Source organism: Pristiophorus japonicus, chromosome 10, assembly GCF_044704955.1.
Source record: "Pristiophorus japonicus isolate sPriJap1 chromosome 10, sPriJap1.hap1, whole genome shotgun sequence".
NCBI classification, from domain to species: domain Eukaryota; kingdom Metazoa; phylum Chordata; class Chondrichthyes; family Pristiophoridae; genus Pristiophorus; species Pristiophorus japonicus.
The window spans coordinates 104849213-104867732 of NC_091986.1; the positions used below are offsets into that span (position 1 = coordinate 104849213).

Genomic DNA, 18520 nt, shown 5'->3' on the forward strand with positions numbered 1-18520 from the left:
CTAGTCACTGCCTGCCATTCTGAAAAGTCCCCATTTACTCCTACTCTTTGCTTCCTGTCTGACAACCAGTTCTCAATCCATGTCAGCACACTACCCCCAATCCCATGTGCTTTAACTTTGCACATTAATCTCTTGTGTGGGACCTTGTCGAAAGCCTTCTGAAAGTCCAAATATACCACATCAACTGGTTCTCCCTTGTCCACTCTACTGGAAACATCCTCAAAAAGTTCCAGAAGATTTGTCAAGCATGATTTCCCTTTCACAAATCCATGCTGACTTGGACCTATCATGTCACCTCTTTCCAAATGCACTGCTATGACATCCTTAATAATTGATTCCATCATTTTACCCACTACCGATGTCAGGCTGACCGGTCTATAATTCCGTTTTCTCTCTCCCTCCTTTTTTTTTTTTTTAAAAAGTGGGGTTACATTGGCTACCCTCCACTCGATAGGAACTGATCCAGAGTCAATGGAATGTTGGAAAATGACTGTCAATGCATTCACTATTTCCAAGGCCACCTCCTTAAGTACTCTGGGATGCAGTCCATCAGGCCCTGGGGATTTATCGGCCTTCAATCCCATCAATTTCCCCAACAAAATTTCCTGACTAATAAGGATTTCCCTCAGCTCCTCCTCCTTACTAGACCCTCCGTACCCTTTTATATCCGGAAGGTTGTTTGTGTCCTCCTCAGTGAATACCGAACCAAAGTACTTGTTCAATTGGTCCGCCATTTCTTTGTTCCCCGTTATGACTTCCCCTGATTCTGACTGCAGGGGACCTACGTTTGTCTTTACTAACCTTTTTCTCTTTACATATCTATAGAAACTTTTGCAATCCGTCTTAATGTTCCCTGCAAGCTTCTTCTCGTACTCCATTTTCCCTGCCCTAATCAAACCCTTTGTCCTCCTCTGCTGAGTTCTAAATTTCTCCCAGTCCCCAGGTTCGCTGCTATTTCTGGCCAATTTGTATGCCACTTCCTTGGCTTTAATGCTATCCCTGATTTCGCTTGATAGCCACGGTTGAGCCACCTTCCTTTTTTATTTTTACGCCAGACAGGAATGTACAATTGTTGTAGTTCATCCATGCGGTCTCTAAATGTCTGCCATTGCCCATCCACAGTCAACCCCTTTAGTATCATTCGCCAATCTATCCTAGCCAATTCACTCCTCATACCTTCAAAGTTACCCTTCTTTAAGTTCTGGACCATGGTCTCTAAATTAACTGTTTCATTCTCCATCCTAATGCAGAATTCCACCATATTATGGTCACTCTTCCCCAAGGGGCCTCGCACAACGAGATTGCTAATTAATCCTCTCTCATTACACAACACCCAGTCTAAGATGGCCTCCCCCCTAGTTGGTTCATCGACATATTGGTCTAAAAAACCATCCCTTATGCACTCCAGGAAATCCTCCTCCACCGTATTGCTTCCAGTTTGGTTAACCCAATCTACGTGCATATTAAAGTCACCCATTATAACTGCTGCACCTTTATTGCACGCATCCCTAATTTCATGTTTGATGCCCTCTCCAACATCACTACTACTGTTTGGAGGTCTGTACACAAATCCCACTAACGTTTTTTGTCCTTTGGTATTCTGCAGCTCTACCCATATAGATTCCACATCATCCAAGCTAATGTCCTTCCGAACTATTGCCTTAATTTGCTCCTTAACCAGCAATGCTACCCCACCTCCTTTTCCTTTTATTCTATCTTTCCTGAATGTTGAATACCCTTGGATATTGAGTTCCCAGCCCTGATCATCCTGGAGCCACGTCTCCGTAATCCCAATCACATCATATTTGTTAACATCTATTTGCACACTTAATTCATCCACCTTATTGCGGATACTCCTTGCATTAAGACACAAAACCTTCAGGCTTGTTTTTTTAACACCCTTTGTCCTTTTAGAATTTTGCTGTACAGTGGCCCTTTTTGTTCTTTGCCGTGGGTTTCTCTGCCCTCCACTTTTCCTCATCTCCTTTCTGTCTTTTGCTTTTGCCTCCTTTTTGTTTCCCTCTGTCTCCCTGCATTGGTTCCCATCCCCCTGCCATATATTAGTTTAAATCCTCCCCAACAGCACTAGCAAACACTCCCCCTAGGACATTGGTTCCGGTCCTGCCCAGGTGCAGACCGTCCAGTTTGTACTGGTCCCACCTCCCCCAGAACCGGTTCCAATGCCCCAGGAATTTGAATCCCTCCCTGCTGCACCACTGCTCAAGCCACGTATTCATCTGCGCTATCCTGCGATTCCTACTCTGACTATCACGTGGCACTGGTAGCAATCCCGAGATTACTACTTTTGAATTTAGCTCCTAGCTCCTTAAATTCATTTCGTAGGACCTCATCCCTTTTTTTACCTATGTCGTTGGTACCAATGTGCACCACGACAACTGGCTGTTCTCCCTCCCTTTTTAGAATGTCCTGCACCCGCTCCGAGACATCCTTGACCCTTGCACCAGGGAGGCAACATACCATCCTGGAGTCTCGGTTGCGGCCGCAGAAACGCCTATCTATTCCCCTCACCATTGAATCCCCAATCACTATTGCTCTCCCACTCTTTTTCCTGCCCTCCTGTGCAGCAGAGCCAGCCATGGTGCCATGAACTTGGCTGCTGCTGCCCTCCCCTGATGAGTCATCCCCCTCAACAGTACCCAAAGCAGTGTATCTGTTTTGCAGGGGGATGACCACATGGGACTCCTGCACTACCTTCCTTGCACTGCTCTTCCTGTTGGTCTTCCATTCCCGATCTGGCTGTGGACCCTTTCCCTGCGGTACGACCAACTCGCTACACTTGATACTCACGTCATTCTCAGCATCGTGGATGCTCCAGAGTGAATCCACCCTCAGCTCCAACTCCGCAACGCGGACAGTCAGGAGCTTGAGGTGGATACACTTCCTGCAGATATAGTCGTCAGGGACACTGGTGTCGTCCCTGAGTTCCCACATGATACAGGAGGAGCATAACACCCGACCGAGCTCTCCTGCCATGACTTAACCCTTAGATACACTGAAATTGGCAACAACAATGTTAACAGTTACTGACTGATATAGAAGAGAAAAAAGAAAAACTACTCACCAATCCAGCCAATCACTTACCCTCTTGGCTGTGACGTCACCTTTTGATTTCTTTCTACTTTTTTTTTGCCTTCTCCCTGTAGCTGCACAAGTTCGCCTTTTATAGGCCTCTCCTTATCCTTAGACTGTGTCCCCTGGTTTTGGACTTCCCAAACAAACATCGGGAACATTCTTCTTGCATCTAACCTGTCCAGTCCCGTCAGAATTTTATATGTTTCTATGAGATCCTCTCATCCTTCTAAACTCCAGTGAATACAGGCCCAGTCGATCCAGTCTCTCCTCATATGTCAGTCCTGCCATCCCGGGAATCAGTTTGGTCCTCAGATCATACCCATTTATTTCTATTTGTGCCGTCAACTCATTTATCTTGTTACAAATGCTAAGTGCAGTCAGATAAAGAGCTTTTAATTTTGTCATCATTTTTCCCTACTCTGACTCTACTTTCTGGTGTACTTTTATCTTTATACGGTCCATCCCTTCCTGACACTCTGGTCATCATTACCCCTATCGCTACCCTGCATTATTGCCTTCTCCTTTCCCTTTGACTTTTTACATTTCCCCTCACCCGAACCCTGCCCCCCACTATTTAGTTTAAAGCCCTAGTTATGCGATTCCCCAGGACACTGGTCCCAGCATCGTTCAAGTGAAGCCCGTCCCAACAGAATAGCTCCCTCTTTCCCCAGTACTGGTGCCAGTGCCCCATGATTTGCCACACCAATCTTTGAGCCACGCATTCATCTCTCTGATCTTATGCCAATTTGCTCGTGGCTCAGGTAGTAATCCAGAGATGATTACCTTTGTGGTCCAGCTTTTCATTTCCCTCTTTCTTGCGTAAAAGGGGGCAGTGCCGAACGCGAGCATATGCGGAAGGACAAAAATTGTTGCAGATAATCACTCCACGTTTATAATAAATACTTAAAATGCATGTTATGGTTCAGGACCGCCATCCCCTCACTTTTCTCATGTTGACAGCTAAACTAAAGTTTCCATGAGTAAACTAGGCCCTTTATGAACCAAACCTGCAACTTGCATCTTTATTCGCTGCTGCACAAGATTTTTAAAAAAAAATTCATTCATGGGATGCAGGTGTCGCTGGCAAGGCCAGCATTTACTGCCCATTCCCAATTGCCCCCAAGAAGGTGGTGGTGAGCTGCCTTCTTGAACCACTGCAGTCCGTGAGGTGAAGGTACTCCCACAGTGCTGTTAAGGAGGGAATTCAGGGATTTTGACCCAACGACGATGAAGGAACGGCGATATATTTCCAAGTCAGGATGATGTGAGAGTTGGAGGGGAACTTGCAGGTGGTGGTTCCCACGCACCCACTACCCTTGTCCTTGTCCTTCTAGATGGTAGAGGTTGCGGGTTTGGGAGGTGCTATTGAAGAATCCTTGGCGAATTGGTGCAGTGCATCCTGTAAGTGGTACACACTGCAGCCACGGTGCGCTGGTGATGGAGTAACTGTTGAAGGTGGTGGGTGGGGTGCTAATCAAGCGGGCTGCTTTGTCCTGGATGGTGTCGTGCTTCTTGAGTGTTGTTGGAGCTGCACTCATCCAGGCAAGTGGACAGTATTCCATCACATTCCTGACTTGTGCCTTTAGATGGTGGAAAGGCTTTGGGGAGTCAGGTGGTGAGTCACTCGCCACAGAATACCCAGCCTCTGTTCTGCTCTTGTAGCCACAGTATTTGTGTGACTGGTCCAGTTAAGTTTCTGATCAATGGTGACCCCCAGGGATGTACAAGGGTTAGTGTGCCTAAGTTTACCAAATCATTCTGAATTGCTGTAAATTGCTTACTGGACTGTATGTATTCACATTCACTAGTCACTCAGAAGGTAGAAGTGTGTGCAGGCTATCTGGTCACATTTAATTACAGATGAAACAATATAGACAGAAGTAAAATTATAGCATTTACTCACATTTTCTTTAGCTTGTCTGTGCCCCTCACCCACTGCTTTTAAACTACAGAGGTAGAGCTTTTCTAGATTCTCTGCTTTCTCGACTTGTGCCGTCTGCCATTCAGCTTTCAACTCATTTGCCAGTTGCTCAAGTTCTTGATTACGACGCTGCTTTACTTTCTCCCGGATTTGCACAGCAATGGAACGCTCTTGCTCTCTGACCTGCAACATAACCAGAGAAGGAGTTACAAGAAGTAGTCTTGGCCACCATTCGCGCTTTCAGTTTTTAATACCGCGTCCTAGATTTGAAATATTATAATTTCCAGAGAACTACGGTACAGTGGCATAATATGTTGAAGCTTTACTATGCTGAACCAGTGAAGAGATAACTAATAAATTTATTATATATCACTTTTCACTTCTTGAGGACTCACAAAGCACTTCATAGCTAAGTCTTTTTGAAGTGTAGTTACGATTGTTGTAAGCTTTTGACCGAAATCCTGCAATTACCAACCTTACATATACTGTGATCGGACACGAAGCCAATGCTGAGCAACTTTGCACATGGAGGAAAATTCAATGCAGCTCCCAGTGAACAGTCAAGGCGCAGGACTGTAAACAGTCATACATTTTGAATAAGGGCATTAAAGTCAGTTTTTATTGCCGATTTAAAAACCTCAATTTCACCCCCTCCCTCCGAGGTGTTTCAGTTTTTATTTTATCAAAAACAGTGAAAAGTCAAGGGGAAAACTTAAAAGCCCGAAACACGAGAAATTATATTTTTATTTTGGACGTCACTAAAATACAGTACAAGTATGCTACAATGCAAGTTACTATTATCAAGCTTGTCTACTGAAACAAAATATGTCTGACCAACTTAGATGATACTGTTATTAACAGAATGGATACATTGCACATAATGATTGCAATATACTGTGCAAGCTCATGTTGCAAAATTACATTTTATCAACTATTTTGTATTTGTCAGAAACGTTTAAAATTCTGACGGGGTTAGACAGGTTAGATGCAGGAAGAATGTTCCCAATGTTGGGGAAGTCCAGAACCAGGGGACACAGTCTAAGGATAAGGGGGAAGCCATTTAGGACCGAGATGAGGAGGAATTTCTTCACCCAGAGAGTGGTGAACCTGTGGAATTCTCTACCACAGAAAGTTGTTGAGGCCAATTCACTAAATATATTCAAAAAGGAGTTAGATGAAGTCCTTACTACTAGGGGAATCAAGGGGTATGGTGAGAAAGCAGGAATGGGGTACTGAAGTTGCATGTTCAGCCATGAACTCATTGAATGGCGGTGCAGGCTAGAAGGGCCGAATGGCCTACTCCTGCACCTATTTTCTATGTTTCTATCACAAAAGATTGTCAAATCCATTACAAAATACTAACTCCTAAAATTTACATTTAAAGTAGTACATCACCAACATTGTGCTGTAAAGCAGATCCTTTTTAAAATCTGACAAATACAAAATAGTTGATAAAATGTAATTTTGCAACATGAGCTTGCACAGTATATTGCAATCATTATGTGCAGTGTATCCATTCTGTTAATAACAGTATCATCTAAGTTGGTCAGACATATTTTGTTTCAGTAAACAAGCTTGTTACAGACATACATCTCAAAGGATTTTATTTCTTTGGATTGAGACACAAAACCACATTCTGAATCTTCTGCACAGGTCTAGTATTTCCAGTTAAAATAAAAGAATAATTTCTATGTGAGTCACCAACTATACCTGTTTTATTCTTAACCGTCTCCTCCTCTCATGCTCTTCTTTTATCAATAGTGCCTCTTCATTTGGACTAAGACGAAGCCCACTCAACTTGGCCACTTTTCTTTTCATCCTTATTGTGTCTGTAAGGAAAAAATAATTTTAGAAACAGGTTTCCTTAAAATCAACAACTTCAGGTTTACATTTACTGTCTTCCAAATGGAGATTAATCCTGTAATACTTCATTGCAAAAGTGAATTGCTGCATTTAAACCTAAATATGACACCAAATCACACCCTAGTGCAACCACTCCCCCTTCCAGAAAACAGGGACTCATTCATAAGAACATAAGAATTAGGAACAGGAGTAGGCCATCTAGCCCCTCGAGCCTGCTCCGCCATTCAACAAGATCATGGCTGATCTGGCCGTGGACTCAGCTCCACTTACCCGCCCGCTCCCCATAACCCTTAATTCCCTTATTAGTTAAAAATCTATCTATCCCCTTCAAATGCACTTACTTAGGCTCAAATTCCTCAAATATACATCATCCAGAACTTGAAATCATTATCCAAAAGGGCCACCACTTTCTCCAGTTTGCAATTCTACATATGATCAGAAGACCTGGTCAAATTGGTTCCTATTGGCTGCATCTACCCATGGGTCACCTAATTAACCAATAGATGGGATGGGAAGAGAACTGAAAACCTACCACCGACCACACGCTAAACAGGTACAGATCTCAAACTGGGACCAGGAATATAACTGTGTCACAATGGTCTGTATGGTACTAAGAGGAAGCAGAAGAATGAAATGACTATAAAGATAAGAAAGTCAAACAAAATAATTTGAGACTCAGCTAGTAAAAGACAAGTACAGAACTCTGGATACAATATTAAATTATGTGACAATGAATATAATCTACTCTGGACAAAAGAATATAGGTACATGAGCTCTCCAAAAGCATTGCTTATGTTACTTTGAAGTTTACTTATGGTGCTGATGAATTGAACGGAAAAAAAATTTGACAAAGTTGAATATAATTATTACTAACAATGGATCCTCTTGGATCACCTGCAAAAGTACCACTAGCCTCCAGAGACATTACTAAGTCCCACTAGGATGTTCCATTTGCTACTGCTCCTTTCCTTCCTTCTACAAAATAAAGGATTACAGCGGTTTTTATTTTCATCTTTTAAGTCAGATATGAGAGCTCAGCACCCATGAACCCAGCATGTATCTGGTTTCCATCATCATCATAGGCGGTTCCTCGAAACAAGGATGACTTGCTTCCACGCCGAAAAGGGATGAGTTCATCGGTGTTTCAATGAAGGACCTAATATTCCAGGTCCTGAACTACATCTTGAAGGGTGGAAGATGCCTGTGTGTGGATTTTTTTAACGTGTGGTGGCCGTTGCATACCAGCCACCACACAGGCTTGACAGAGCTAGGTCTTGGTCCAGTGGCAAGGGTTAACCAGGACGACTGGAGACCTGCTCTGCTGCACGGACCTAGTGCGCACACATATCGCAGTGTGGGCTGGCCTGTGCTGCCCCTGGGCCCTCGCCTCTCGCCTCTCCTGGGCCACGATCACACCCCTCTACAAACGCTTGCCACTCCTTCGCCCCAACCTCGCCACTCCTGCTGTACCTGCCTGCACTGCAGTCAGCAGTTACCCTCCTGCAGCAGCACACGCTGCTCTCTGCAGTGGTATGCCGTCGCACGCTGCTCCCTCTTATGGCCCCGGTCTGCTGATGGTCTTGCAGACCGGGACCACGCAGATTTCACAGCTCCCGCGGGACTCAGAGGACTCGCACACCCTCCCCCAGCTCGGTGGACCTCAGTCCCAGACACTCACCCACACTATGGAGGCCGCTCAACCCACTGCTCCACTCTGCCTCCAGCCGCTCTCCGAGACCCAGCAACACCAATCAACTGACAACAGGCTCATAAACCCAGGTAATTTGGAACAAGTCTGCAGAAACCAGAATTAACAACCAGACTCCTGGAAATCCACTTAAAAGATCAATATACAAGACCCTTTACTGGCCCTAGAAACAGTTCATCCTTAGCTTTACCTTAAGGCATCACCGTCTCCTTGGTCTCGAGATTATACAGACAACTGAAAAACCTTGGGGAAATGTGGTTGGAGAACATGGGGCAAGGTGTGAGGGTGGTGGTTAGTGTTCTGTGGATTCCTTCTAGCTTCAATTCAACCTATCTTCCAAAAGAAGTACTTAAAGCGAGCAGATAAAAAGTGATCAGCCTGCTTTTCTCATACCTCCAGTGATGCCCAAAATACAAATGTGGTTGTAGCACCTTCAGTTGACTGGCTTTGTTCACATTTTTTTTAATAAAAAGGAAAAAAGTACTCTCCTTGCCTTCCCAGCTCACTTTGTAATACATGGGCAAGTTAAACAATTGTAATTCTATATTCTTGGCCAACTGCAGTATGACCCTCACTTCACAAGCTGCCTGTGGATAGTGGTAAACAGTGCAGGCTCACTATCATTCCAGCTGATGTGGAGAAGGCAGAACCGACTAGATCAGCAGGGCATTAGAATAATTTTAACAGAAAAGAGAAAACTATTATATTACAATTCAATCTTGATGTCAGAAACTACATAAGTTTCATTAAGAACTTCATAGGAGTATAAGTAGGCCACCCCCTCCCCCACCCCCACCCGGCCACCCCCCACTACCCCCCCTGCACCCTCTCTAGAGCCTGTTCTACCATTTAATATCATGGCTGATCCTCAACTCCAATTTCCCACCTGATCCCCATACCCGTTCATTCCCTTAAGAGTCCAAAAATCTATTGATTTCCGTCTTGAATATATTCAGCAACTGAGCATCCACAGCCCTCTGGGGTCGAGAATTCCAAAGAGTCACAACCTTTAAGTGAAGAAATTTCTTCTCATTTCAGTGCTAAATCACCAACCCTTTATCCTGGGACTTTGCCCCCTAATTCTAGACCCTCCAGACAGGGAAACAACCTCACCAAGCCCTCTCAGAATCTTGTACGTTTCAATGAGATTATTTCTCATTCTTTTAAACTCCAGAGAGTACAAGTCCATTCTACGCAATCTCTCCTCATAGCGCAACACTCTCATCCAGAAATCAATCTAGTGAACCTTTGTTGCACCCCCTCTAAGCACGCATATCCTTCCGTAAGTGAGATCAAAACTGTACTCACACCAAAGCCTGCACTATTGCACCAAGACTTCCGAAACTGTGTACTCCAACCCCCTTGCAATAAAGGCCAACATAGCTTGCTGTGCCTGCACACTAACTTGATGGGCCCAAAATTCATCGACATACCGCCCACTAACTGCCCAAATACAAAAGTTTTGTCAAAAAACAGGTACAGGTGCAGCATCCCAAATCCGGAACCCCCGGGACCGAGGCCATTCTGGATTTTGCGTTTTTCCGGACTTTGGAGCGTCTTTCTGACTTCACAAATCCGGAAACACACGAGCCCAGGTTCAGAAAGCTGACCGGGGGGGGTGCTCGCCAAAGAGGTGGTGTTCGGGCGAGGCACACCGCCTGCCCATGCAGACTGCCCAGAAGTGCAAGTTTCATGACATACTGCCAACACTGCATATCATCCTGGAGATGGTGCTTTTAAGTGGATCTTAAGTAGGCAGAATGTACACAGAGCTGACAGATTTGTTTGATATTACACAGACCTTTATAGTTCGCCACAGTTTGATGGATTTGTAAATGGATTGTAGTATTTTCTAGTGTTAGGCAATAATACAAATGGTCTAATAAAGCCTTATTTACTCCTTTATTAGTGAACTATGATAAAAATGTTATGTCTCTCACCCCTAGTCTCTCTCTATCCCCACCGCAGCGCTCTCATCTCTCTGCAACCCCCCCCGCCCTCCACAGCGATCTCTCTCTCTCAACCTCCCCCCCCCCCCCCCGCCACAGCGATCTCTCTCTCTCTCTCTTCCTCCCCCCCACAGCGATCTCTCTCTTCACCCCGCCTCAGCGATCTCTCTCTCTCTCTCTCTCTCTCTCTCTTCCCCCCCCCGCCCCCTCAGCGATCGATTTCTCTTCAACCCCCTCCCCCCCCCCAGCGATCTCTCTCTCTTCCCCCCCCCACCCCCTCAGCGATCTCTCTCCACCCCACCACCCCCCCCCCCCAAGCGATCTCTCTCCACCCCACCACACCCCCCCCAGCGATCTCTCTCACCCCCCTCCACCCCCCCCAGCGATCTCTCTCACCCCCCTCCACCCCCCCCAGCGATCTCTCTCACCCCCCTCCACCCCCCACAGCGATCTCTCTCTCTCTCTCAACCTCCCCCCCCGCCACAGCGATCTCTCTCTCTCTCTCTTCCTCCCCCCCACAGCGATCTCTCTCTTCACCCCGCCTCAGCGATCTCTCTCTCTCTCCCCTCCCCCCGCCCCCTCAGCGATCGATTTCTCTTCAACCCCCTCCCCCCCACAGCGATCTCTCTCTCTCTTCCCCCCCCACCCCCTCAGCGATCTCTCTCCACCCCACCACACCCCCCCCAGCGATCTCTCTCACCCCCCTCCACCCCCCACAGCGATCTCTCTCTCTTCACCCCCCTCCCCTCCACAGCGATCTCTCTCTCTCTTCACCCCCCTCCCACCCACAGCAATCTCTCTCCCACACCACCGCCCCCCCCCCCTAACCCCGGGCGATCTCTCTCTCTCCTACCACAACCCCCCAGCGATCTCTCTCTCTCTTTCCCCCCACCCATCTGCCCCACCCCCCCCAGCGATCTCTCATTCTCCAACCCCCCCAGCGATCTCTCTTTCCCCCCACCCCCACCAATTTCTCTTCCCTCCGCCCAGCGATCTCTCTTTCCCCCCCACCAATCTCCCCACCCACCCCCCAGCGATCTCTCTTTCCCCGCATCCCCACCAATCTCTCTCCCCCCCCGACCCCCGCCACCAGCGATCTCTCTCCCCCCCCCAACCAATGATCTCTCTTTTCCCCCAACCCAGCGATCTCTCTTTCCCCCCCCCTCCCCAAGCGATCTCTCTCTCCTCCCCCCCCCCCCCAACCAGCGATCTCTCTCCCCACCCCCCCACCAATGATCTCTCTTTCCCCCCCCCAGCGATCTCTTTCCCCCCACCCCCACCAATGATCTCTCTCTCCCCCGCCCCCCCAGCGATCTATCTTTCCCCCCCCCCCAAGCGATCTCTCTTCCCCCCCCCCCCCGCCAAGCGATCTCTCTCTCTCTCCTCCTCCCCCCCGCCCAACGATCTTTCTCCACCCCCCCCAGCGATCTCTCTCTCTCTTCTCCTCACCCCCCCCCCCCCAGCGATCTCTCTCTCTCTCTCTCTCTCTCTCCGCCCCCCCCTCCAGCGATCTCTCTCCTCCCCCCACCCCCAGCGATCTCTCTCTCTCTCTCGCTCCCCCCCCACCCCAGCGATCACTCTCTTCCCCCCCCCCCACCCCAGCGATCTCTCTCTTCCCCCCCCACCCCAGCGATCTCTCTCTCTCTCCCCGCCCCCCAGCGATCTCTCTCTCTCCCTACCCCTCCCAAGCGATCTCTCTCTCTCTCTCTCTCTCTCTCTCTCCCTCCCTCCTCCCCCCCCCCCCAAGCGATCTCTCTCTCCCCCACCACACCCCCCCCCCCGCAGCGATCTCTCCCCCACCCCCCCCCCCCCCCCAGCGATCTCTCTCTCCCTCACCACCCCCCCAGCGATCTCTCTCCCCCACCCACCCCCCCAGCGATCTCTCGCTCCCCCCCCCACCACCACCACCCCCAGCGATCTCCCCCCCCCCACCCCCACCCAGCGATCTCTCCCCCCCCACCCCCCCCAGCGATCTCTCCCCCCCCACAGCGATCTCTTCCCCCCCCCACCCCCCCCAGCGATCTCTCCCCCCCCACCCCCCCCAGCAATCTCATCATCATAAGCAATCCCTCGAAATCAAGGAAGACTTGCTTCCACTTTAAAAGTGAGTTCTCAGGTGACCGTACCATCCAATACAGGAATTGCAGTCTTTGCCACAGGTGGGACAGAAAGTGGTTGAAAGAAGGGGTGGTTGGGGTGTCTGGTTTGCCGCACGCTCCTTCCGCTGTCTCCGCTTGTTTTCTGCATGCTCTCGGTGACGAGATTCAAGGTGCTCAACCCTCCTGGATGCTCTTCCTTCAGGGGTATTTGACAATTCGGAAGGACAGACAGAAAGGAAAGTGGGGTAGCACTGTTAATAAAGGCTGATATCAGTGCATTAGTGAGAAACGATATTGGCTGAGGATCAAGATGTTGAATCAGTTTGGGTGGAGATAAGGAACAATAAAAGGGGAAAAAGTTGCTGGTGGGCATAGTCTATAGGCCCCCTAACTGTAGCTACACTGTTGGACGGAGTATAAATCAAGAAATAATGAAGGCTTATAATAAAAAGGAACTGCAATAATCATGGGTGATTTTAACCTTCATATTGATTGGACAAGGCAAATTGGCCAGGGTAGCCTTGAAGAAGAGTTCATAGAGTGTATCCGGGATAGTTTTTTTGCACAGTACGTTGCGGAACCAACCTGGGAGCAGGCTATCTTCGATCTGGTACTGCGTAATGAAACAGGATTAGTAGTAAAGGATCCTCTAGGAATGAGTGACCATAACATGGTTGAATTTCAAATTCAGTTGAAGGGGGAGAAAGTTGGTTCTCAAACCAGTATCCTAAGCTTAAATAAAAAGGAGACTAGAAAGGTATAAGGGCAGAGTTGGCTAAAGTGTACTGGGGAAATATTATAGTATGGGATAGTTGATGAGCAATGGCAGACATTTAAGGAAATATTTCATAACTCGCAACAAAAATATATCCCAATGAGAAGACAAGACAGCAAGAGAAGGGATAACCATCTGTGGCTAACTAAGGAAATAAAGGATGGTATCAAATTGAAAACAAGGACATACAATGTGGCCAAGACCAGTGGGAGGCCAGATGATTGGGAAACTTTTAAAAGCTAGCAAAGAACGACTAAAAATGATAGCGAGGGAAGCTAAATTATGAAAGTAAACTAGCAAGAAATATAAAAAGATAGTAAGAGTTTCCAGAGGTACATAACAAGGAAAAGAGTGGCTAAAGTAAATATTGGTCCCCTAGAGGATGAGACTGGGGAATTAATAATGGAGAACAGGGAAATGGCAGAGATGTTGAACAAATATTTTGTATCGGTCTTCATGGTAGAAGATACTAAAAAGATCCCAATAGTGGATAATCAAGAGGCTATAGGGAGGGAGGAACTTAATACAATCACTAATGAAGTAGTACTCGGTACAATAATGGGACTAAAGATGGACAAGTCCCCTGGACCTGATGGCTTACATCCTAGGGTCTTAAAAGAAATGGCTGCAGGGATAGTGGATGCATTGGTTATAATCTACCAAAATTCCATGGATTTTGCCAAGGTCCCAGCAGATTGAAAAAACGCAAATGTAACGCCCCTATTGAAAAAAGGAGGCAGACAAAAAGCAGGAAACTATAAACCAGTTAGCCTAACATCTGTCGTTGGGAAAATGCTGGAGTCCATAATTAAAGAAGCAGTAGCAGGACATTTGGAAAAGCATAATTCAATCAAGCAGAGTCAGCATGGTTTTATGAAAGGGAAATCATGTTTGACAAATTTGCTGGAGTTCCTGGAGGATGTAACGAGCAGGGTGAATAAGGGGAAACCAGTGGATGTGGTGCATTTGGATTTCCAGAAGGCATTCCATAAGGTACCACATAAGAGGTTACTGCACAAGATAAAAGTTCACGGGGTTGGGAGCAATATATTAACATGGACAGAGGATTGGCTAACTAACTGAAAACAGAGAGACGGGATAAATGGGTCATTTTCCGGTTGGCAAACAGTGACTAGTGGGGTGCCGCAGAGATCGGTGCTGGGGCCTTAACTATTTACAATCAATATTAATGACTTGGATGAAGAGACCGGGTGTAATATAGCCAAGTTTGCTGATGATACAAAGATGGGTGGGAAAGCAAATTGTGAGGAGGACACAAAAAAGTCTGCAAAGGGATATATAGATAGACAGGCTATGTGACTGGGCAAACATTTGGCAGATAAAGTATAATGTGGGAAAATGTGAGGTTATCAACTTTGGCAGAAAAAATTGAAGTGCAAATTATAATTTAAATGGAGAAAAATTGCAAAGTGCTGCAGTGCAGAGGGACCTGGGGTCCTTGTACATGAAACACAAAAAGTTAGTATGCAGATACAGCAAGTAATCAGGAAGTAAAATAGAATTTGGCCTTTATTGCAAGGGGGATAGAGTATAAAAGCAGAGATATCCTGCTACAACTGTACAGGGTATTGGTAAGGCCACACCTAGAGTACTGCGTACAGTTTTGGTCTCTGTATTTAAGGAAGGATATACTTGCATTGGAGGCTGTTCAGAGAAGGTTCACTAGGTTGATTCCGGAGATGAGGGGTTTGACTTATGAAGATAGGTTGAGTAGGTTGGGCCTATACACATTGGAGTTCAGAAGAATGAGAGGTGATCTTATTGAAACATACAAGATAATGAGGGGGCTCGACAAAGTGGATGCAGTGACGATATTTCCACTTCTAGGGGAAACTAAAACTAGGGGACATAGTCTCAGAATAAGGGGCCACCCATTTAAAACTGAGATGAGAAGGAACAACTTCTCTCAGAGGGTTGTAAATCTGTGGAATTCTCTGCCCCAGAGAGCTGTGGAGGCTGGGTCATTGAATATATTTAAAGGTGGAGATAGATGTTTGAGCGATAAGGGAGTACAGGGTTATGAGGAGTGGGCAGAGAAGTGGAGCTGAGTCAATGATCAGATCAGCCATGATCTTTTGAATCGGCTCGAGGGGCCAAATGGCCTACTCCTGCTCCTATTTCTTATGTTCCACTTAGAGCGGTCCTGGGCCATGGATTCCCAGGTGCCAGAGGGGATGTTGCACTTTATCAAGGAGGCTTTGAGGGTGTCCTTGAAACATTTCTTCTGCCCACCTGGGGCACGCTTGACGTGTGGGAGTTCAGAGTGTGGATATCTGAACGGAATATATGGAATTAAGGACAGTAAAGTAAACGGGATATATGAAAATGTATAAGCCATGGAAGAATAGCTGGGAGAATGTCAGATTGCAAATAGTGCAACATCAGCATAGCTAACAGTCTGTCTCAAGGTTTCAAGTCACTAATCCTGCCAATAATATATAATTGTAACATGAAATACATCTGCAGAATTGCAAGGTCTCAGTAAATAGTCACACCATTAGATTGAAACATTTGGAGGCAATACTTGAGCTTTCAAGAAGAACATCTCATATAGATTGACTAATGAGTGACTGAGTTAGACTGTCAATCCATTTGTATTTTGTTATCTGATTTCAAAACTGTATAACTGTTAACGCTTTACGATGTAACTTCACCTATCCGTAGGGAGTGTGTACGCTCTATCCAGAGAGTATATCTTCTGTCTGATAGGTCTTACTGGCCGGTAATAAAGACTGCTTTGTTCAAAGCACAAGAGGTATTCGACTCAGTAATTTTACTGAACCAGATTGAAGTAAAAGAATCCAGGAATTAACAAGAGTAGAGCGCTTGCTTTAGGAGTCTCGTGTCATGCGTGCGGACCATGTGGCCCACCCAACGGAGCTGGTCGAGTGTGGTCAGTGCTACGATGCTGGGGAAGTTGGCCCGAGCGAGAACACTGACATTGGTGAGTCCATCCTCCCAGTGGAGTTTCAGAGATAGAGACCCCTATATTATCAGGGAAGCGCAACAGATGCGCGAGAGTCTGTTAGGAAGCGAAGAACCAGTAAGGTGGGGGGGCGTGGATACATTACAGCGGCCAGGAATGGGGTTGGGTAGCTTGATCCAGATATTGTAACACCTCAACCCTCTCCTGCCCATTGGGGCAGTGGGCGTTAAAAATCAAGAGATTACTCACACCAAGCATTGCCTGCAGAAACTGCTATTGACACTACTGCTGTCACTAAATACATCCATTATTAATTAGCAAGTCAAATTGCAATTTAGGGCAAAAAGTCAATGTTGTATATATATATATATAAAGACATTTCCTTCACACTAATTTTCAATAATTACGTTATTTTATAGCTATACAGGTACGCTCACTTCTACCTGTTAAGAGAATGGATGGCTCAAAAGAAAAATGGAACAGGGGATATTTGTATTGATCAAATTGACAAATCTACCAAGAGCACATTAGTTCAGGAGAGTTCTGGGAGTGCACATGCATCTTACCAAAATCACTCCTCAACTGGAGTCGTGTGTCCAATTCTGAGCAGCACACCTTAGGAAAGACGTGAAGACCTTGGAGAGGGTGCAGAAAAGATTTACACAAATGGTTCAAGGAATGAGGGACTTTAGTTACGTGGATAGACTAGAGAAGCTGGGTTTGTTCTCCTTCAAGCAGAGAAGGTTGAGAGGAGATTTGATAGGTGTTCAAAATCATGAGGGATCTGGACAGAGTAGAGAGAAATTGTTCCCATTGGCTGAAGGGTAGAGAACCAGAGGACACAGATTTAAGGTGATTGGTAGAAAAACCAAAGGTGAGATGAGCAAAAACTTTTTTTTAAAAACACGAGTGGTTGTGATCTGGAATTCATTGCCTCAAAAAGGGTGTAGGTAAATTCAATTGTTGCTTTACAACGAGAATTGGATCAATACCTAAAGGAAATACATTTGCAGGGCTACGGGGAAAGGGCAGGGAGTGGGACTAACTTAAATGCTGAGAGCCGGCACAGGCTCGCCCAGTTGAATGGCCTCTTTCTGTGATTATAACCATTCTTTGATTTGCTATTCTATAACAGGAACATTTCTACAATCCAAGACACACAATTGGAATCAAATTTAGTGGTGGAAATTCCAAAATAGTTCTAATCTGTTTTTTAGTTTTTAAACGGTAGCAATAATGTGATTCCAGTTTGTACCCAAAGATCTAACGTCAACAACTCATTGGAAAATATTTTGAAACATCAGTTGTTGGGGAACTTCATTGGTAATATAGGACTGAAACTAAATCAACAGCAGCAGAAAATCCGATTTAACCAGCGGCTGCGGGAGGTTTATGCGGCACACGTGTAAACATTAGGCGGTGGTGTATTTGCAAAAGGATCATCTTCAACTGGATAACGGGGCTTGGGGTCAAAGCTTTCCAGTTATATTCACTCTATTAAAGGCACGTCGCATCCAGCTGCAGCACCCATCACCGACACACGATCGGCGCAAGGAAAAAGACGTTTGCTTCTTCTCTCCACCAAAGCAACTAAGAAGCAAAAAGTTTCACCTGCAACTGGTTCTACATCAACAACAAAAAATACACGGGGCGGGTTTACTGGGACCTGCGCTTCACGACCCAAGTAGCTCCGTAAATTAGACATGTCGCCGGGACCGGGCCGCACAGCCAGCCGCTCATAAACCAACCTCAACCCCACGCTCCACGACTCAAAGGCGGCGATCGGCGGTTAACAGCGCGAGCTCAATCCTCCCGGCGGACATTTAATAACGATCGGCGCATTGTGACATCACTTCCGCGATTTAAACGAGCGCCAACCAATGCTGAGTCGCGCGAGTGGAGGAACGGACAAATGTCTGAGAGACAGCGACAGGGAGAATTCAACTCAGAGACTAGAGAGAATCCAGATCATAGACCAGAGAGAGAATCCAGATCACAGACTAGAGAGAGAATCCAGATCATAGACCAGAGAGAGAGAGAATCCAGATCATAGACCAGAGAGAGAATCCAGATCATAGACCAGAGAGAGAATCCAGATCACAGACTGGAGAGAGAATCCAGATCATAGACCAGAGAGAGAGAGAATTCAGACCAGAGAGAATCTA

General features: G+C 46.3%; 1 protein-coding gene across 5 annotated transcripts in view; it reads right to left on the minus strand.

Annotated features, from left to right (window-relative positions):
- cep295 (centrosomal protein 295) overlaps positions 1–18188 on the minus strand; it is a 174635-nt gene extending 156447 nt beyond the window's left edge. For all 5 annotated transcript variants that reach the window (XR_011595663.1, XM_070891984.1, XM_070891985.1 and 2 more), the window contains exons 1-3: positions 18104–18188; positions 6725–6843; positions 4997–5197 (exon numbers count right to left, since the gene is read on the minus strand). Coding sequence is in view for 4 of the 5 variants with exons in the window: in XM_070891984.1 (XP_070748085.1) it covers positions 4997–5197; positions 6725–6832 (309 nt within the window). In the remaining variant the exon portion in view is untranslated. The remainder of the gene's footprint in view (positions 1–4996; positions 5198–6724; positions 6844–18103) is intronic.
- Between the last annotated feature and the right edge of the window lie 332 nt (positions 18189–18520).